Source organism: Leptinotarsa decemlineata, unplaced genomic scaffold, assembly GCF_025532065.1.
Source record: "Leptinotarsa decemlineata unplaced genomic scaffold, Ldec_3_MD MMD2_tig00000251_RagTag_RagTag, whole genome shotgun sequence".
NCBI lineage: Eukaryota > Metazoa > Arthropoda > Insecta > Coleoptera > Chrysomelidae > Leptinotarsa > Leptinotarsa decemlineata.
The window spans coordinates 1,059,701-1,082,896 of record NW_027412547.1 but is presented as its reverse complement, the minus strand read 5'-3'; the positions used below and the strand labels follow the sequence as shown (position 1 = coordinate 1,082,896).

Here is a 23,196-nt window from a genome sequence, read left to right as displayed (position 1 = left end):
GCAAGCTTATGCAGATGACCTTGTCAAAATTGTCAAAAACGACTCTCTTCGATAGAAAGACTTGACAGATTGTCTCTGATCTGGATTCCTGGCCATACTGGCATGATAGGCAATGAGGCTGCTAACTCCCTTGCAAAGGAGGATGCTGCAAGTAGCTTCATCGGGCCTGAACCTATCATTGGCATCGCTTCAGGCAATGGGGAATGTTCCTCAATTTGGGTTATTACAGCAAATGCAAGTTTGAACAAAATAAAGTTGAGTTCAATTCATGAGCTTTTCAACTTCACTTCGAAAAGTATTCAAATTGATGTTTCAAATGTTGGGTTTTAATTTTTAAAGGGATTTGTTTCTAACTCACATATTGGCAACAGCGCCTAGATTGCTATAGTCTGTTCATAATTTGTTGATAGCTCACTGCAAGTTTGACCCTCATTAGAGAACTGAAATACAGAGAGGACAGCTAATATGATATAATAACAAAAAACAAACTAAAACTGGCAGTTTAAGATGTTTTCGACCAACCCACCTTGTATCTGAAGAAATACAATACAGCTATAAAACTTTTAATCCGATTATGTAGGTATTTTGAGTGGAAATGAGTGACCAGTGTCGTAGAGTATATGATTAAAACATTAGTTACTTTAAATAAATAAATATATTAATATTCTTAAACTGTAGGTACTGTAAACTGTATTTTTATTTTTAAAAAATTTCTTTATTTTATTCAAAAATAATAAGTTACTTGCAATTTGTAAAAGATACATTTATTTAATTAATACCTATTTTTAAATGATATAAACTACGATTACTTACAAAACTATTCAAATTCAAAATAAACAGGATCATCTTCGGAATCCGAGTCGTCTTGCAGGTTAATAATTAGCGGTTGTGTCTCTACAGTCGCATCAATTATATTGTCAAGATCCCACATTTTTTGTTCTTTTTCTATTGCATGTCTTACTGCATCTCGCCAATTTTGTTCTGTAATATGTTGTAAAGACTCATATAACAATTCACGTACAGCTTGTATTTTATATGACGTATTTTTTCTAGCCACATAGCTTTTCATTTGTGCCCAAATGAGTTCAATTGGATTTAATTTGCAGTGGTAGGGTGGAAGTCTAAGGACTGTGATGTTTCGTCTTTCCGCCATTTTGTCAACTACGTATTTCTTGAACTTAGATTTGTGTTGCCGGGCAATTTTTAAAAGTTCTGCTTTAACCATTCCATCTTCGTAAGGCAGGGACTTATTCCGCAGCCAGTCAATGATATCCTGTTTCTTCCACGCAGTCGTTGGAAGTCTTTCAACTAGTCGTGAATGATAAGGTGCATTATCTAATACTATAATTGAGTTTGGTGGTATATGTTCAATCATCTGCTCAAAATACTCTTCGAAAACATCAGCTGTCATCTCCTCGTGATAGTCTTTTGTGCTTTTGGATTCAAATTCCAACAAACCATGCTTAGCAAATCCTTTTTCACTGCCAATGTGAAAAACTATTAATCTACTGCCTTTACCAGAGGGTGGGGAAATACCAGTAGACCAACCTTCCATAAAGGCTTGCCTGGAGCTTGATATATTTTTATCTGTCCAAATTTTTGTGAGAGTATGACCTGCGTTTACCCACGTTTCGTCCTGATAGTAAATTGGCCTTCCTTCAGCCTGAAATTTTCGTATAGATCTTAGATACTTTCTTCTCCAACATATTATCTCTTCCGGTCAATCAAAAGTGATTTTTTGGTCTGATTTCTCCCACCGGAAATTTAATTCTTTTAAAACTTTCCACAATTTGGTTCGTCCGACATGAGGCAAATCCGGGTCGTTTCTAACTTCTTGTAAAATTTTGTATAAGTTGGGTATTTCTTTTTTGTAAAAAAATTCGTGAATTTTCCTTCGAATACCATTTTTGGCAAATTCATCAATTTCAATAGGTTTTCTCCCCCTCTTTAAGTATTCGTTTGTATTTGGGTTAGCTATACCTTTTTTTTTCTTTCTGATAGGAACCTATATATTGTTGACTCCCCTACGCCCGTCATGTTGGCACAACTCTTGATTATGTTCTGAACAGTGTTTGTGGGATTCTGAGAAACCAGAGCATCGTGAACGTTCAAAACAATAGTTTTCTCTCTTGGTGAATAGACAGACTTACTGACTGTACGCAACAGTACCGGTTTAAAACTTGATGATGTTGATGATGATGACCAACCTAAATTAATTTTACAATTTTGCCTTATCTATTATTTTACAATATATGTTTATATAAAACATTTTTCAGCTATATGAAAATTAATTTCACAATATTGCCTATCCAAATTTATTTTTGCAATGTGTCCTTATGTAGTAATCAGTAAACCCAACAACATTAATTTATTTTATTTTAACAAGCTATATAGTATGCTCTTTGGTATAGGTCCCTCATCGTTATTCATAATACTATTGTGTTTACTTATTTCTACACTCTCATAGGCATCTAGTTGCCTGTAGTTGTTAACTTGTCTAACTAATCTTAATGAACTGTAGTCTATGGAATGGTTTTGTTGCAAAATATGATGGGCGACTGCTGATTTTTCAGGTCTTCCATATTTTAAGTGTGCTATGTGTTCCTTATATCTTACTTTAATAGATATTTTTGTCTGTCCATAATATTTTGCATCGCAGTCCTTTGATTCAATTTCGTAAATTCCAGACTTTTCCGAATTCTCGATTTTGTCTTTTGGACTTCCCAAAAGGCTCTGTAGTGTATGACTTGTTTTAAAAACCACCTTCATACCTAGTTCCTTGAAAATCTTTCCAAAGTTCCTCGTATATTGGTGGTATGGAACTGAGATGTATTTATCTTGGTTTTTGTCCTTTCTGAAAGTCGAGATTTCGTTCATTCTTAACCTAAACTTCTTTTTCCTTTTATGTCATCTACAATACCCCTCGAGAAACCGTTAGCGGCTGCTATTTCCTGTATTATACGTCTTTCTTTTGTGAACCTATCATGTGTTAGAGGGAAAGTCAAAAGACGATGCACTAAAAAATTCAACCCAGCACGTCTACAGTGATGTGAACTGTCAGGAATATACCTGTACGTGCGTGTTTCTTTTCTAAATAAATCGTATTCTAATATTGGCTCCTCTTCACCAAAACGTCAAGAAATGGTAGTTGTCCCTTATTTTCTACCTCATACATGAATTTTATTGATGGACATCTATTATTTAAAATGCAAACAAAGTCGTCAATATTCGATTTTTTGGTATCGAATATCGCGAAAATATCATCCACATACCTTAGCCAAATCCTAGGAAAATACTTCGACTTTTCTTTGGTTTCCATTTCGAATCTGCTCATGAACAGGTCTGCCAGGTAGAGGGACAAAAGGTTTTCCATGGCCGTTCCTTCCTGTTGTTCATAAAAGCAACCTTCCACCTGGAACCGATTTTGTTTCATATACAAATTAGTAAGAGAAACAAATTCATTGATTTGGTTATTATTGAAATTATTTTTCTCTAGTAATTCCCTGAGGTATAGCAAGGTCTGTGGAATTGGGACGCTAGGAAATAAGGAACTAACATCAAAAGAAACCAAAATCTCACCTTCTTGCAGAACCACGTTTTTTGTATATTGTATGAACTCTAAAGAGTTTTTTATACTAAAACTTGGTTCCGCAATAGACAAGGTTTCAAATTCCTTAGTAAGAGCCACTTTGCTATTTGGTAGGTAGGAGCTCCAAAATAGCTGACACGATGGGGCGCATTGATTTTCCCGGTTTGTGGATTTTTATATAAACATATATTGTAAAATAATAGATAAGACAAAATTGTAAAATTAATTTAGGTTGGTATACCTGTATGGAGGGTACGTCTGGATGGTTTACCTGTATGGGTACCTATATAGCATAAATAGGGTTAGCTCGCATTAGTTTCTAGTTTTAATGTTCCTCTTTGAAGATGATCACTTGGTAATCGAAACGTGTCGAGGTGTTAAAAATAACGATTTGGTGTTGGGAAAAAACTCCAGTAATATTCATTACTACACCAAAGGTTCCAAACAGTGCATCATAAGTACATGTCAATAGTGTCAAATTAAGTCAAAATATAAATTATAGTTCAATACCACTTCCACAAGCCACATAAACAACAGTTGTTTTGTTATTTATTTATATAAAGGAAGATGTTAGTTGCACAAAATGTCATATGTCACAGAATGTCTCGGAACTCGGAACATAAGTAAACAGAACAGCGCGCCTCTGAAATATGTCATCTTTGTTTGTCTCATACAAGTAACAGATTCATTGTCCTCTATTAGCTATAACCGATGTTGCCAAATGGTGAAATAGAAACAAATCCCTTTAAATGTTGAAAGCATTATTTAATTCCTCTTTTTTAAGTATTTTAATAATTTTTTAAAGAAAAAGGTTGAAATGATAAGTTTAAAATGCGTTGTTTTAGAGCTCATTCATGAAAACTACTTGATTTTCGTCAGGAGAAACATTCCCCATTATGTTGAATCAGGTAGTTCGCCTCCCTTATGGATATGTTGCTATTGGCGAGTTGTTATTGGTTACGGTATTAATATTTGACTTCGGTATGAAATTGTTATTTTCAGCTATTCTTTTTGATTTTCATTTTCATTTGTTGCTTCAGAGATTTCAAATCATTTCATATTAGACAATGGAAAAAATCTGTTTAAAATCTGTTTGAAATCTGTTTTTTCGTTAATCAGCTGTCGCCCCCATACGAACGACAACTCTCAAAAGTTGAGAACTTGTGCGAGCTAAGGACTAACGAGGTCTTACCTTTTAACGTGTGATTCCTAACACGGTAAAACATGGAAGTCTGAACTAATGAAATTCAACATGAAACATCGTCATCCACCTTCAAACAAATACGTCGATTATTCATTTTTTGTTACTATAAAAAAATTATAATGAACAAAATATTGAAATTTTCAAACTTTCATAACGTGGTCTTATTGAGTAAACTGATGAGAAGACCTCTACGAAGCGAATTTTTGAAAAATTATTTTTTGTGGTCTTCAATGAAGACGCAAGTCAAGTATTGTTATCTAGCTTTTTGAATAATCCACTTTAGGGATTTTTTTCCAACGAGAATCAGTTTTTTGTAGAATTCAGAATACTCCCTGATATTATAAATTTTGAAATTAGAGACAGTATTTTTCGTAACGTACCCGCTTCAGATATCGTATCCCCAAATTCACCCGCGAAGACCTATTTTTGGCGTTTAATTAAAATTATAAATAATAGACATATAGTTTTGAGAGATGGGACTTTTTTCAAATGGTTCGTTCTCTTTGACAATCTTTTTTTTAACTTCTCATTTTTTATAGTTTTTGAAATATTTGCAGAAACCTAAACACCTTTTTCAACATCATCATTTTTCAAAATCTTTTGCAATTTTTTTATGTGCTGAAAAACGTTATCAGCACATTTTTCTGGATTTCATTCCGTATCGAATGAGCCATCGCACTTATTTCCCGACCATTTTCAACTTGTTACAACGAATCTGAAGTCACCCCTGACCGATATGTCGGCCAGCGAACAAACACATGACATCACCGCAGAAAGAACGCAGTCGGCAACCGCCGGTTAAACTATGGTTGAGTACCGAAACGACTACAGAATTCTAGAACGATCATTACCGATATATAAGGCCGGCTTCTCGTCCCAAGAGGGCAGTTAGTTCAGAAAGCGAATCAAGCGGTTACACAATGATTCAGATAGTGGAGATAAATTAAGCGTTAGTTGCTGAGTGTTGAATATAAATCAGTTTGTGATTAGTGAAATATTGTTAGAAATAAATTTGTTTAAGACAGTTAATTCTTTAATTTGTTACATTCTGAATTAGACTAAAGAGCAAACTGACACAAGGTCAGCTCTAAAGAAGGAGGTAAATGAGATCTGAATTCAAATTCATGCTATTTGGCTAAATTATCCCAGAAAATTGTATCCGACGAAAGTATCGGAAATTTCTTGGGACGGCTCAGATGCCTTCGTGAAATGTAAGTAAAATGTTATTTGAAGTCTTTCTTTTGGAGAAACACTCATTATTCTCTGTAGTTTGGCAAAATGCGGAGTATCTAAACTCAACTCCACTTGAGTTTTCAATTAAGAGTTTGATAGAGATAGGTTTTTGTCAACATAACGATAATGAGGTCATATCAATTGAATATTTTCCTAACGATATTGCCGTGTCGTTACATAAAAATACACCGAACTGATATTTTCGTACATTTGTTCAGGTGCTATGTATTGTAATCTAATCTATTCATTAATAATAAATGATTTTCCTAGAAGATGAGTTATACCCTTTTATACTTTGTACTTTGTATGTCGTGCAAACATTTCTCAGATCGCAGAAGAATAGAGAATAAATCTAGCTAGGCTGTTGATTTCAAAGCTTGACTTTCCAAAGGACTGCCTTCGGGAGCCTCGTTTATCAATTTTTTTACGACAAACCACAACCACTACAGGAAAATCCTCAAAGCGCTCTTAGAGCGGTGCCTATGCGAAAGTAGCGATTTACATTGGATTTGAATCGCTGGAGATTAAATCCCTTTGGGAAAACGTTCTCAGGAAGTTTACTCCACATGAACGCAGTGCTCCAGATGAAAGAGTTCTTGAACAGTGAAGTTCGAGGTGTACTGAGATGAACCTCCGAACGATGAGCAGCCACAGTCCGTCACGTATTTCTTGATGTTATTCCAGCTCATGATCTATCTACATACCAACTTACATATGAATCCATTGAGCTGTTTAGGCGTGAAAAAGTAAAAAACGTAAATACAAACATTTCATTCATCAATTTTCACAAACTTTACGCATTTATAATATGGGTAGATGTAGGATTACCAATATATTCCATTCTAATCGTTTCAGTTCTTTTTTTTTCTGATGATATTCAATTCACGCCAATATTCGTTTAGAAACTTCACTTTCTTGAGGCAGCAGCTCACCCTTTTTATATTTTAAAAAAGAAAGATTCGGACGTTACTTGCAAAACAAATAAAAATTGGACTCGAAATTACTAGTTTGATCTCGAAATTACGACTTTACACTGGAAATTACGACATCAAACTCGAAATTACGACTCTAAACTCGAAATTACGACTTTAAAATTACGACTTCATTCTCACTAACTTTACGCATTTATAATATGTGTAGAAGTCTAATCCTTTCAGTTCTTTTTTTGCTGATGATATTCAATACAATATTCGTTTAGAAACTTCACTTTCTTGAAGCAGCAGCTCACCTTTTTTTCATTTTCGAAAAAGAAAGATTTAGACGTAACTTGTAAAACAAATAAAAATTAAATTCGAAATTACTAGTTTGATCTCGAAATTACGACTTTAAACTGGAAATTACGACTTTAATCTCGAAATTACGACTTCAAACTCGAAATTACGGCTATAAACTCGAAATTACGACTTCGAAATTACGACTTTGATCTCAAAATTACGACACCAAACTCGAAATCACGACTTTAAACTCGAAATTACGACTTGAAAATTACGACTTCATCCTCACCAACTTTTCGCATTTACAATATTTGTAGAAATAGGAGTAGTAGGATTAACAATGTATTTCCTTCTAATCCTTTTTTCATTTTTGAAAAAGAAAAATCCGGACGTAACTTGCAAAACAAATGAAAATTAACTATAAATTACTAATTTAATCTCAAAATGACTTTAAACTGGAAATTACGATTTTAATCTCGAAATCACGACTTTAAACTCAAAATTACGACTTTAATCTCGAAATTACGACTTCAAACTCGTAATTACGGCTGTTAACTCGAAATTACGACTTTGAAATTACGACTTTAAGTTCGAAATTACGACTTTAATTTCGAAATCACGACTTTAAACTCAAAATTACGACTTTAATCTCGAAATTACGACTTCAAACTTGAAATTACGGTTGTGAACTCGAAATTACGACTTTGAAATTACGACTTTAAATTCGAAATTACGACTTTAATCTCGAAATTAGGACTTCAAACTCGAAATTACTGTTGTAAACTCGAAATTTCGACTTTGAAATTACGACTTTAAGTTCGAAATTACGACTTTAATCTCGAAATTATGACATCAAATTCGAAATTACGACTCTAAACTCGAAATTACGACTTGAAAATTACGACTTCATCCTCACCAACTTTTCGCATTTATAATATGTGTAGAAGTAGGAGTAGTAGGATTACCAATGTATTTCCTTCTAATTCTTTTTTCATTTTTGAAAAAGGAAAATCCGGACGTAACTTGCAAAACTAATAAAAATTAAACTATAAATTACTAATTTAATCTCGAAATTACGACTTTAAACTGGAAATTACGACTTTAATCTCGAAATCACGACTTTAAACTCAAAATTACGACTTTAATCTCGAAATTACGACTTCAAACTCGTAATTACGGCTGTTAACTCGAAATTACGACTTTAAAATCACAACTTTAAACTCGAAAATACGACTTAAATCTAGAAATCACGACTTAAAAGTCAAAATTACGACTTTGATCTCGAAATTACGACTTCAAACTCGAAATTACGGCTGTGAACTCTAAATTTCGACTTCAAAGTCGGAATTTCCAAAGAACAAATAATAAAAATATATGGCTCCTCCGTAGAAACGGGATATCGGAACAGAAAAAGTCATTCAAAAATCACTAAATATACGAAACTCTCTTTAATCTACAGTTCTGCGGGCCCTGCCCTTTCTGCGCTTCAACAATTTTTCTTCTAAAAGTTCATTTTCACAGAAAGCAAAACTGGGAATGTTAGTCTCTCAATTCAAATTTCATCATTTTTTTATTACTGTAAGTATACATTAATTCATAAAATGATGAATACATTTTGAACAGTGTCAAAATTGTTGAAGCATTATTGCTGTTCGAGGTTACAATAATTGACTGATCAATTCAGACAAATATATCACGCCTCGGCTGTTAATTGTCAAGGAATTTGAATAATTGATGACTTGTTAATTTTATGGAAAATCGTGATCACTTTAATGAAATGAATGAAAACATTTTTGTCTAATTTCCACTAGTTACTTTATTTTCACTACCGGTTTCTGGTTTTATCCCATTTTCAAGTATAAAAACTAACTAACACATTTGAAATTCAAAAACGTGATTATATAGGGAGTTTGTAGGTAAGCTAGATGTTCATTTAATCACCTCCCCATGAGGAAACTACTGTACAGTACGCTACACAAAATCGCAACATGTGTTTTGTTGTACAATAGCTTCCTCAGTCGCCGTTTACGAGAAGAAATACGAAGAAAACATCACCGCAATCATGCATCAGAAACAATATTCACCAGATCTTGTCCCCTGAGACTTCTTTCTATTCCCAAGATCAAAAAGGCACATGAATGGATGACGTTTTGTGACATTGAGAAGATAAAAACCAAATCCCTAATTGGGTCTAGGGACATGAATATTATTGAAGTAAACTGTTTGTTTGTATTTGAAGTTAGTGAATAAAGTTATTTATATGTACGACTCAGGGCCGGATTTGGAGGCCCTGGAGCAACGAAGGAGTGGAGGGAACACGATGAGCCCCTTATTTTTTTATAAAAGTTGAATTTTTAACTTCCCGCTAAGAAAATATTTTATTATTATATTATATTTTATTAAAGTGGAAGCGGGCGAAAATCGACGCGTTCAATAGATAATAATCTATTGAATGGAAATTATAATTTCCATTCAATTGATTTCATCATTTTTTTTTAATATATTTTGAGCTCGATGAACCGATACATTGTAAGAATGACCTGCAGTTCCACCGTTTCTCGACTTTTCTTCACTGATTTTATTTCTCTTGAACTCATAGGTATAGTCGAAGTAAACAATAGTGTGCATACTTTAAGTTGTCGGTACTCTCAAAGATCAAAAAACTAATACATAAAATGAACCGGCTGCGAAGTAGTCCACGTGGACCGTAGAATTGGTGGTTTGTATTGGATAATGTTTACAAACCTAGTTTTATGATTGGCTGAAGAGTCATGAAATTAAATTTGAAGTCATCTTACGGTGATGAATAGAAATCGTGAATGCGGCGATGGTTATCGCCGTCGTGTTCAGTTCAGGAACTGATCGAGAGAGTTGAAATTCGATATTGGTGCAGTTATAATTACTTCAAATTTTTGTTACTGTTAAAAATGTAGCGTCCTTGGACAAGTACTAATATTAATAACGAATGTGATAACAACGCAGATTTTTTCTTGTGTAGTGATTCCAATAGTGATGGTGAACAATGCGAAAAAGAGATACCAGTGAATATGATTCGGATGCATTTGAATATTGAAACACAAAGAGTATGTTTCAATGTATATAAGAACCTACATCTCAAGTTTGATTTCGAGGGAAAAAAACTATTACAAGCAACATCAGATTTAACCGAAATTTCTTTCTCAACTGTAAGTAAAATAGTAAAAAACAAACCTTATTAACGCAAGACGCGATGTGATACAGTATTACTAAAACCTTTAGATGTTACAAAAGCAATGAGATGCCTACAACTGAAATCATAAGGAGGAAATTGAATACTTCCGACCATAACGTGAGCTGCTGTTACAAAACTCTTCAAAATTGGATAAAGAAACTAGGATTTAGATTTTAAATGATAAACAAACGTCAAACAGTTATGGAAAGCAAAAGAATAGTGGAATTACAAATTTTCTATTTGGGCGGAACTTGGTATGACACTCACGATACAGTTACGAAGGGGTGGACTGATGGTTTGAGAATGTGTACGCCTAACATGCCTGCATATAAAATTTGATAAGAAGGTAATGGAGTTTATTAAGGAAGAAGTATCTAATATTGCCGAAGAAGGCTGGCAGAAAAGGATTAAAAAAGTAATTTTAGTTGTGGAGATTGAACACTTCCATATTAATGGAAATAAATTAATTATTGATTTAAATGACGACAGTGATAGTGAAACAGAGAATATGGAGGAAGAATTAAATATATATATATATATATATATATATATATATATATATATATATATATATATATATATATATATATATATATATATATATATATATAGTGTGTCTCACTTCTCATGGAAACACCCCCGTATCTTCCGTAATATTCGAGGTAGAACAATGAAACTCTCTGGACTGATGGAAATGCTCAAAATGCACCTACCACCTGAATGGAGTTGGCCAAAGTGATATACACTGTCCGCCACTCGCGATGGAACACCCCATTTTTACCGTAAAACATATTAGGGGGCAAAATAGGCTCAAAATTCCTTCAGATTCGTGATCAGGATTACCAACTTACTACAAATACATTTTTTCCTGAAAAAATTTCAGTCCTGAAAAATCCGAATGTCTCACTTCTTATGGAAACACCCCCGTATCTTCCGTAATATTCGAGGTGGAACGATGACACTCTCAGGACTTATGGAAATGCTCAAAATGCACCTATCACCTGAATAGGGTTGGCCAAAGTGATATACACTGTCCGCCACTCGCGATGGAACACTCCTGGTACTCCTCAAACTGAATGACAGTTTGAGGAGTGCCAGATGATGACAGTACTATCAACTGTCGAAAGCGCTCGCAGATAATTAATAGAAGATATAAAGCTTCAAATCCTTTTTGTAGAATTTATTATTGAAATATATATATATATATATATATATATATATATATATATATATATATATATACAGTAAAATGCCCTCCCCTAAATCCGGCACTGGTACTGATTATCTATTCGTATATTAGACCGTTCCTATATCATGTATGTTCTGAAATGGATTAATAGAATTATTGTCACCATATTCCAAATCTAGAACATCCGGTTTACTTGTTTCACTAATAGTTGTATTTTTTTTTAGAAACTAGTGGACTGGGACAAACCCATGCTTGGTCAAGTTGCAAAGTTAGGAACAAAATACTACGAATGGGTGACGTCACCTGTAGATAGAAATCTCCGATTATTTGGCAATCCCATACTGGAACACCTGACAATAACGCCGTGGTATGTCGTACCTTCGGTATGGATCCCAATAATCATTTATTTTGTAATAATCGGAACGAAGAAATACGTACAAATCACTAAAGGTAAGTATAGCATATCGAATTCAGAATTTGATACTTTGGAAGGCTGAAAGATATCAAAAAAATTCAACAAACCATTTCATAATAGATTCAGACATTTCAATTGATATTATGATCAGTAGAAAAACCCTTGAGAAACAAAAATCTGGTTACCCAAAATAATGAGTTCGGAAGTAACCTGAGTAAACGCAAACATCTAATATATGTATTTCAGTCCTTAACAATCGGTGTCCCGCAAGGAAGGATGTTGAGACCGCTTTTGTTTTCATTTACAGTTATTTGGTCTATTATATCATCACGGATTCGACCTAATATTGCAGATGACATCGTATTGATTGTGTCCGCAGTCAGTTTCAAACAGTTGGGCTAAAAAAATATGTTTTTGATTTCATTAATCAAGATAGTTGCCTTCGAATACAAGAAATTTAGCGATTATAGCTGTCATACAATTTTTTGATACCATTTTCATAGTACGAGTTGTCTTCAGCCTCAAGATGGACCCCAGTTTCGACGATTTCCAACTAGCATTCTCTTTGGGGTTTGAGAACAGGAAAAAGTCGATGTGGGCCAGATCTGGAGGAGTCGGTGGATCCGAAGCCCAATTCATGCAATTTTGTCATATTTTTCATTGATTTGAAACACGGTGCATTATCTTGATAAAAAAGCACTTTTTGGGATCGTTTTTCCGAACGCTTCGAACGCTATGTTATAATCGCTGTTTATAGTGTTTCCCATATTATACCATGCGCATCCCAAACTACTGTTACCTTAACCGTGCCAACCGGCCATTGCGTCTTTGCACGCTTCGGAGTCGGTTTACTACTTGTATTTCACTCAGAAGCCCATCGTTTCGATTCTGGTGTGAATTGTTGGAGCCATGTTACATCCACTGTCACATATCGATGCATAACTTTGGGTTTTTTGCGGTGAAACAGCTCAAACTCTGTTCAAAATCACCAATTCGTTTGTAGTTTTCGCATATGGAAATATTTATGCACGATATGTCCAATTCGTTTCTTTGACATCTTTAGAGCCTCAACTTTCTCGATCAACTTCATTTTGTGGTCATCCAAAATGATTTTGTGGTGAAAAGTCCTAAAAATGTTTATCAAGCCAAGTCTTGGTTTCAACAGTATTTTTTGCCAAAAAGCAGTTCTTCATTAACGCACATTTTCTTCAAACTAACAGAAGTTGCTTCACTCAAAACTAATAGTGTCTTTCGAAGGTTAAAGTTAACTAAAAGTCATATAGATTTAATACTAGTACTAACTGTGTGTTAGCCTACGAATGAATTTTTCGTCTTCCAATTTATTTTATAAATATCAATTTTGTTAGTTGGAGTATCCGGGTCTACCCAGGGAATTGACATGAGACTGTGAGTCAGTTGGAATAAAAGGATATACTTCGAACCATCAGAGGTGAATCTATTAATGTTGAAGGTTAAATATAATTCGAAACTGTATAAGGGTGTAAGATCTGATAGTTTTCGTACTTCATCCAAGTTCAGAACATTCTGATATGGGGTAGACTGGGTTAGGTTAGGTTAGGTCTATTCGACCCTCTACTGCAACTCGCAAGGGTTTCTAAACCCAGCTTCTTAACGAAACCGATTAGTTTGTATGGTGAGTGGTCTTTCAGGTCAGATGGTAAAAGTTTGGCTCTGACGAACTCTAAAAACCTGATTTGGTCCCCACCGGGGCAGGCACAAAGTATGTGCTCTGCTGTTCCATCATTTTCCAAACAGGGACGACACACATTGTCTTCCGACAGTCCCTACTGTAGTCCAACAACTGTTTGGAATCAAGATTCGAAGGGTGAATAAACGCCTGAGCCAATCCTGGAAGATTCTGCCAGAAGTCCATAACTCTTCTTGCCATCCAGGTGTTCAATGTTTGCTTGGCAAAGCCTAAAGCGATGCCAATGACAGGTTCTGGTCCAACGAAGCTGCTTGCAGCACCCTCTTTTGCAAGAGAGTCAGCAGCTTCATTGCCTTCCAGGTCAGTATGGCCAGGAATCCAGACCAGAGACAATCTGTTTAGTCTGCCTATCGAGGAGAGTCTTTTTTGGCAGTTTGCTACCAATTAAGACGTTGCTCAGTAGGAGCCAAGAGCTTTCAACACCGCTTGACTGTCCGAGAATATTTTTATGACTTGTGAGTGAGGTTGGATTTATCCAATCTCTCCGCACACAGTTCAATAGCGTTAATTTCCGCTTGAAATACAGTCGCATAAGTTCCTAGGCAGGTAGATAACTCTGTCCTAGGTCTGCGACTTAAAACATCTGCACCAGAACCGGAAGGTGTTTTTGATCCATCTGTGAACCAACAACTATCTGCTCTTGATATTGCCTTCTCCCGCAGGATCCAGTCCTCTCTACTCGGGAATAGTACTTTATAAGGCAGTTCGTAGTTGACAGTTGGTGGCATGAAGTCAGAGGTCATTTCAGGAATTCTGTGACTTCCAATGTTGACCAAGAGTCTGTTGCACTCTGCATTGAATTGATTTGTGCAATTGGCAATGTGCACAAGTCTATATGCAGTATGCTAGCCTCTCTCTTCAGAAAAATGTGGAGAAGAGGTAGATCTAGAAGGATCTCCATGGCCGCTGACGGTGTAGTACTGATGGCACCACTGATAGCCAGACAAGCCTTTCTCTGTAAGACAGAGAGCTTCGCTTGGCTTGGCTTGGCCGAAGGCTTTATAGAATAAAGCCTTCGGCCACCAAGAAATTGCATCATAAGTGATCATTGGTCTGACAATCATCACATAAATCCAATGGATTTGTTTGGGACCTAAACCCCAAGTTTTACCACAAATCCTTCGACATGTCCATAGAAACAGTCTGGCTTTGTGTAAAACGTTTTCCAAGTGAGCGTTCCAGGTGAGTCTTTTATCAAGGACAATGCCAAGATATTTCACCTCCGTTCCAAATGGAATGACCACACCATTGAGGGAAAGTGGCGTTAGATCGTCTAATTTTTTTGAGGGCAGCTCCTGGTGACCCTGAACCTGATAGCCTTGGCTTGAAGAGTCGTAGTTGCAGTTCTGTTTACTAGCATGGCATAGATACAGCTAGTTATGGTCGATTCTATACCCTTTTTAGCCAGAGAGAACCCTATAGATTCAGGTAGTGCATTGTCGAATGCTCCTTCAATATCTAGAAATACAGCAACCACATTCTCCTTGTTGTTAAGGGATTGGGAGATTTTCTCTACAAGGTTGTGTAATGCTAAATCGGTCGATTTGCCGGTTTGATAAGCATACAGTTGGTTATTCAGGAAGATGCGTATAAAGCCACCATCCTGAGGTGTCCGTCTAGTATCCTCTCAAGTCCTTTCAACAGAAAAGATGTGAGTCTGATTGGTCGTACCGATTTAGGATGCGGGTCTTTCTGACCTACTTGACCTACTACCCTTGCTGCCAGCCAATTGGGTGGTATATAGTTCAACACCAGATTAGCTCTATACAGTTTTATGGGAATAGGTAAAATTATTTCCAGTCCTACTATCTTCTCCAGGATATCCCATTCAACTGCCGGTGCTGTGATAACCTTCTTGACGACCTCCCAATCGTTCTTTTTTGGGCGTTAAGCGCCCTCGAAAATAGGAGGTCTGTTATCACTGTTTTATCCAAGTTCAGAACATTCTGATATGGGGTAGAGTTATTGGGAATAATCTGGAACGTTCGGGATCCTCCTGAAACATCTCAAAACAGTCTCAGAAGCTGTGGATATTCTAGAACATTTCTGATTATTGGCACCATTTTCATATGTGTGAAGCTAGCCGTTGGTAGGGGTATCTAAAGTGAGATCCTTTGACATCTTTGACCTTTGAAGTTTGTCCTTTTATCCCAACTGACACAGAATCTCATATCAGCTTCCCGAGTATCATTGAACAAGGTATTCAAGCAAACCAAAATGGACACGAAAACAAATGTTGAACATAATTTGTTTATTGTGAAGGTATTGCAAAATACATTATACATTTCCTTTCCAGATTCCACGCCAATGGGACCAGTAGCGTTAAGTGTAGTAGAAGGCGTCATTTTATGGACCCTCATTGAATATTCCCTCCACAGGTGGGTTTTCCATATAGAACCCTCCGGCAAATCGAAAGCAATGATTTATTTCCATTTTGTGATACACGGATTGCACCACAAAGTGAGTATTTTCAATATAGACATTATCAAAGTTTGTTCATTGACGATGAAGCTCTGTTGAGAATGCTACTGATATGCTTGATTGACTAGTAGTAAAAGTCAGTTTTTGATTGGTTACCACTGGATAGTATTCAACTTTCTTGGAAAGTTCAAGAAACACGTCATTGTGAGATTTTCACTTGATAGTTTACGAAACCAGTGTACGTGTTTTGCTATACAATAGCTTCCTCAAGCGTGTTCTACTGACTGAATTCTATAATCAATTCGTAGTTTATACAGGGTGTTTATTAACCATGCGGCAAAAATTTGAGGGACTATTCTGAGGATATTTAGGATATATAAGAAATTTTTCTGGATTATTTACCTCTATTTTAGAGGTGTATTTAATCGATGGGTCAATGAAATTCACAAATTCGACACTCTTGACCAACTGCTTACCTATATCAGTAAAACATGAAATATGCAGGTAGGATCTTTGTATAGCGCAAATAGGCATCGAGAAAGGGAATCAGAAAGGAAACACATACAATTAGTTTAGAATTCATGGAATTGAACCTTTTTATTATTGTATCGCACCTCAGCTTTGTTATAAGCATCACAATATCAATATTTCTATCAATTTCAGGTTCCTTTCGACCCAAAAAGGTTAGTTTTCCCTCCGTTTCCAGCTGCAATCATCGCTTTCACCTTGTATCAAACGTTATCCGTGTTGATACCTGATTCAAATAGACTACTGGTCTTAGCAGGGGGATTGGCAGGTGAGTTAATATTTATTTTCAATATCAACAATTCACTCAAAATGTGTCGATGCACTGTTAATCAATAAATTCCATAACGACCAATATTATTTCTTGGTCTGTATCTAACTCCTTTCTATCAGTTTTTCCACATACAAGGTGTTCGTTCGTTGATTATATGCGAATTTTCAAGATTGTAAATCTGTATGAAAAAATAATGATATGAAGTGTGGTCCGGAAAAGTACCTTTCAAGAAAATACGAAGTGTTTCGTCAAAACAGTGACAGTTGATAAACGTTTATCCCTATAGATTTACACTCTTGAATATTTGCATCAGTGTTTTCAGTCAAACACAAAAATTACTGTTGTAATTAATTTCAGGTTATGTGATCTATGATATGATTCATTTTTACCTTCACCATGGATCGCCGAAAGAAAATGGTTACTTTTATCATCTGAAAAGGTACCACAATCAACATCATTTTGCACACGATGATCTCGGTAAGAATGGCTTGGTTTTCATATATTTCGCATATGTTCAACGCCTGATCTTACTTTGTGTGTTTATCCAGAAAATTAGTACAGGTCAGGTCAACAGTACTAGACTATAAGATGATTTGTCCACGGTAGTTATATTAATATAATATCATCATTATATATCATCACATCGTGACAAAAACTTTTCGAAAAGACCATTAACCAAGTTAACCCCTCATTGAAAATAACCCTCAAACCTACCAAACTTGTATACAGTGTGTAAAGTCCAAATGGAATAAATTCATTATTTCGGTTACTGTACATATTAAACAAAAAATCCCGAAACACGTCAGATGTAAATTATAATTTGACATTCTCAAAAGTGAAAATGCCACCCCTACCTTCAACCCCCTTCGAATAACAGGCACAACCCCCAATTTTTTAAAAGGGAAGTATAGGTTTGTGATATATCCTTTGAAAGTTCCCTTCATTTTCTTTTCAAAAATTGTATCGCTTTCAAGTTTATTGCAACAATCAGTTTATTGGAACAATCAATTAAATGTAGAATACAAAAAAGAACTATGGATGCTAACGAAGTAGATGTTCAAAATGTTCAACGCGAACGTCTTAGCAACATCCTAATCCCAAATAAAACTGTCTTTCAACATTATTTAACTTATCAGGCGTTTCCGACCTAATCGCAAGCGTTATTCGTTATATAAGTCATTCAAATCTGAAGGTTCAATGTTGTACACATTGCCCTTTACATAACCCCATAAAAAGATATCTAATGATGAAAGATCAGGTGATCGCGCTGGCCATTCAATCGATCCTCGTCTTCCGATCCACCGATTGGGAAATGTTGTATCGAGATATTGCCGGACATTACCTTGGTAATGTGGTGGTGCTCCATCCTGCTGAAACCATATCCTATTCACTGAAACTTGAGGGTTTCCTGGATCAGGATATAAATTTACCAAACTTGGAACGACATCATTTTAAAGTAGTGCCAAATAATAATTATCGCCATTGAAGTTGACCTCAATGAAAAAGGGACCAATGATATGTTTTCCTACGATCTCTACCCAAACATTAACCTTTTGAGGTATTGCGTGTATTCTTCTCTCATCCAGTGAGGATTTTCCGTTGACCAGTAGTAGCAATTATGTCGATTATCATGATCGTTAAGAGACAAAGTACACTCATCAGAAAACATAACGTCTTCTAATAGGATGGTATTGTTATCCAACATGTCCATCATTTGCTCACAAAAATAAGTTCTTCTATCAAAATCGTCTTCCATGAGCTCCTGAGTAAGTATCATTTTATAGGGATGCATTTTATTTTCTTTCAATATGTTTACTATCGGTGTATGGCTAACATTGAATGTAGTGAAGGCCTGTCTACTCGATGTATGTGGGTTTTCCTCGAACTCAAGCAACACATCTAATTTGAGTGCATCATTCAATGCATTGGCAGCTGCTTTTTTTATCAGCCCACATGACCATGCTCGCGAAACTGCTTCTCTATTTTGCTCATTGTTCCTTGAGATATGGGCGGTAAATTAGGAAATTTCTCATGAAATAGGCGAGCTACTTTCTGTTGTGTTCGGGTTTTATCTCTGTAACCAAGCATTTGTAAAACTGTCATTTTATGCATTTCCGTTAATCTAACCATTTGTCAGACTTGAAGTTAACGAACTTTAAACCTAAATTAAAATACTGATGACAACTAATGTTGCAACAAACAAAACAAGTTGACAAGGCGTGTTAACGTTGCCACGGAAGTAATTTATAGTTGTTCAAAAGATACCGTCTAAAAAGAACATTGCTATGGTTTTTGCTTACTTTCTCATTATCCATACCTCAACATGAAATAAGTTTTCATAGTTTTAATAGTCAGGTAGTCGATTGTACACTATACCTTCATTTTATACTAAGGAATTTATGTAACATCGTTCAATTTGTGATAATTAAACTTCATTACTATCTTTCTTTACTTCACCTTCCTTTTTATTCATGTTGAATGATGTCATTTTCATGAGGAAATATTTGAAATGTTGACTTGACCGTACTTATAATTTTCACGATTGCAAGCAACATTCCATATCAGATTCATAATTCCCCACGTCGGTTTCATGTGGGAGAATATTCAACAACAAAAACACTACGTGCAATAATCAAACACGCTATGAAAAATCTTAATGAATTGTTCAGAAGGTCGAACAATTATAGTGTAATCGATAAATTACAGAAAACTAATTTAACCTTGTCACTGGGATTGAATTCGTATCATAAGTAATTGAAAAATAAAATTTGAAACGGTATATTTTTGGGAGAGTTTAATTTTTGGAGAAGACAAGTTTTGTCTTACTACTTATCCATCCTTATACGAAAAACAACTGGGACTCTGCCAAAGAGAGAAAAAAGCAATTAATTTCGAAAAAAACTCCTTACATGTAGTTCATTCAAAGAAGAAAATTTCAGACACAAACTGGAAGAAAAAGCACGAAACAACTTTCATAATGTGCATTTCTTTAATGTCCCCCCTTTTATTTTTTGATAGGGTCAACTCAAGAAATTGAAATTTGGGATAATGAAATTAATGCATGAATACTTTATTTTGTAGTGAAATTGACAGATGAAATTTTCAAAATGGCGCCTAGTCGTAAAGCAGAGTTTTTGACTTTTGATTTTTTGACTGAGAGACCCCGTTATTCCATTCTACTGTACATTTCTCCAGTCGCTAAGATTCTCAACTATATATATATATATATATATATATATATATATATATATATATATATATATATATATATATATATATATATATATATATATATATATATTTTGATTTGTATATATATATACAAATCAAAAATGCAACAAATAGTGGACATAACACTCTGTGTTATGTCTCCCTTTCTTTTCTCTCATTTTTATTTCTATTCATTTTTTTACTATTATTTTTTTCTATCTTCACGGCCCACAATTTTCCAACTTTTTCCCAAGTCCAAAAAGCAGGAGAGAGACTTCTCCCCCCATGGCGACGACCCTGACTTCAAGATAATACTCCTTATTGACCGTACGACCATGTGGCGTTCTATTTTTGTCCTTGGCTCTCCTTGGCTCTTCCATTGGGACGATTGGACTTTGATTTCGGATTTCGGTGTCATAACCGTTTACGCATGATTTGTCATCTGTTATAACAGTTTTTCACAAATCTGGATCAACAATTCCTGCGCGACCTCGTACATATTTACAGTTTTGGGCAAGAACCATAAGTCAAATATACTCCTGATCTAACGGATACTGAACTTATAATTATATTATCTTTGTAGGATTTGGCATAAGCAGCATGTTCTGGGACAAAATTTTTGGAACAGCTTTGAAGCTACGGAAATTGAAAATAGGAATAAAGTGGTGATTGAATCGAACATCAATTCTTCTTGAGATATAATGCACAGGTCCGATCTCCGAGCCAACTGAACCCGGTCCTGCGAAATGTGAGATGTTACTTTATTTTCATGTGTACATATTTTTTGCAGCACTTCGTGCCTGTTGTTACTACACTAAGTGTTCTTGAAAAGAGTGATTTTCTCATTTATGTGTTCGTAGTTCATATAGGGATTGCCTTACCTTTACGAAAAGAATTTAAACAAACCAAAGATTAATATTTTTGAGAATGCGTCCTATATTTAATTCACTTAGACTAGGTATGAATTGTACAATATCACTTTTTTAATGAAACGTTTGAAACCATATGCCTTTTATTTCATGAAGGTTGCGATATGATTTTTCTGTTTGAAAATTTCTTGTGATGGTCAATATAGATGAAAAATACCAAAAAAGCATTGACACTCGAAAAAAATTGGTGGAGTAGGTACTTCGAAATTATCAAATAAGACTAGATAAAGTGGTTAATCTTATTAATTTAATTTCATTATTATTGTTAACAATTTCTGAAACATTGTATGCCTACCCGTTTTGGGTAGGTATACAATGCTCGGACTGCAACAAATTCCATATCGGCCAAACCAAGAAAAAACTGATCCAAAGGTACAATGAGCACAAAAAGGCATACATAAATCCAATAGTATATAAATCAAACCTCGCAACACACGCCATACAAAACAAACATAATTTCCCCCCACCAGAGAACATGAAACTCATAAAACAAGTCAGCATAGGAAACCGCATGGACATTTGGGAAAACTTGAACATCCATAAATTTAACAGTCATAAATCACTTATCGAGGAACAAGTACAAATCAAAACACAACAAAACCCCACATTCAATATATTAAACAAAACCATTCACATTCCTAGAGAAGATCTAACACAAAGAAGAGTTCCTGATGCAGTACAAATACAGGCAAATTTACCTAAAGTACCTGAAATACCTGAGTTAAGACGCTCTGACCGTATAAAGAGGCAGACGACAGGATGACAAGTTCAGTTTGAGGAGTGCCTAGAAGATGACAGTATTACCAACTGTCGAAAGCGCTCGCAGATAATTAATAGAAGATATAAAGCTTCAAATCTTTTTTGTAACATTTAATATTGAAATACTGAAAATAAAGGAAAGTTAGTTGTAATATATATATATATATATATATATATATATATATATATATATATATATATATATATATATATATATATATATATATATATATATATATATATATATATGATTATTCAACAAGATCCGCATGTTTATTAAATAATACAAGATATAGGTTAACAGTTAGTCAAAAAAACTCCCTAAATTTGAATTTATACAACTGTCTCCATCCCTCAGTTAATCTTTGGACTTCAGCAATTTCAAACATAATATCAAGAGATATCTTCTCAACCACTGTTTCTACACAATCGAAGAATATGCTGCTGTAACTGATCAATTCATAGTCTTTGAAAAATGATTCATGTTGTAAAGCTGTGATAAAGCCTGTTCTTATGTTTGTTGATCTTTTTATATTGATATCTTTATTCATTTGACACTGTGATCATTTTAAGGAATTTTGATATGCCAGTTTTATTTATTTATAAAATGTATTACTTTAATATAAAGACGTTGTTGCTCATTTTAAGTTTCTGACATAACTATAGTATATAGTATATATGACTTGCCATAAATGTATTTTGTATCTGTTTCTATAGAGTAGGGAGGGTGAATGTAAGCCCTGTCCTCCGACATTGCTCATAAGCCACATATGCTCTTTTTGCTCTACTCTGTAGGTGAGAGTTCCATGTTAGCTTCCTGTCAAGGATAGTACCAAGTATTTCACGTCTTCAGAGAAGTTTAGTTTGCATGTATTTTGTATATAAAGTGGTCAAATAAATTACTCTACTCTACTCATGTCAATTTTTCTATTATACAAATACGTTAGTTACCTCAAGTATTTCATGTACATCAAAACTGCCTTTTACAAACCATACAATTGAAATTATGGCAAAATAAAACTGTCGCGCAAGAAAATGAGTTCAAGTGGCCTGACAAACCCATGCGACAAGCCTAGTGAAAAATGCTTTTAACTGCATCAGTTTTGTTTTACTTTTTTTCTTACTGTTTTTTTGGTGTATATAACCTCCACAAAAAAATGTATTTCAAGGAATACTTTGTTTTACTTAGTGAATTAAGTTTATTATCGCATTTTTTTTTGTGTTGTCGTTAGGTAGATAGGTACTCACCTATTTCAGAATTATAAAGTACGGACAGATTATGTTCAATACACCC

The 23,196-nt window shown here is 34.8% G+C and overlaps 1 protein-coding gene across 3 annotated transcripts in view; it reads left to right on the top strand.

Annotated features, from left to right (window-relative positions):
* The window catches only part of Fa2h (Fatty acid 2-hydroxylase), a 61,977-nt gene extending 40,759 nt beyond the window's left edge, over positions 1 to 21,218 (top strand). For all 3 annotated transcript variants that reach the window (XM_074173465.1, XM_074173464.1, XM_074173466.1), the window contains exons 3-7: positions 11,865 to 12,090; positions 16,081 to 16,244; positions 16,869 to 17,001; positions 17,362 to 17,481; positions 20,798 to 21,218. In XM_074173465.1, the coding sequence (XP_074029566.1) occupies positions 11,865 to 12,090; positions 16,081 to 16,244; positions 16,869 to 17,001; positions 17,362 to 17,481; positions 20,798 to 20,883 (729 nt within the window). In that variant the 3' untranslated portion in view covers positions 20,884 to 21,218. The remainder of the gene's footprint in view (positions 1 to 11,864; positions 12,091 to 16,080; positions 16,245 to 16,868; positions 17,002 to 17,361; positions 17,482 to 20,797) is intronic.
* Positions 21,219 to 23,196: the final 1,978 nt, after the last annotated feature.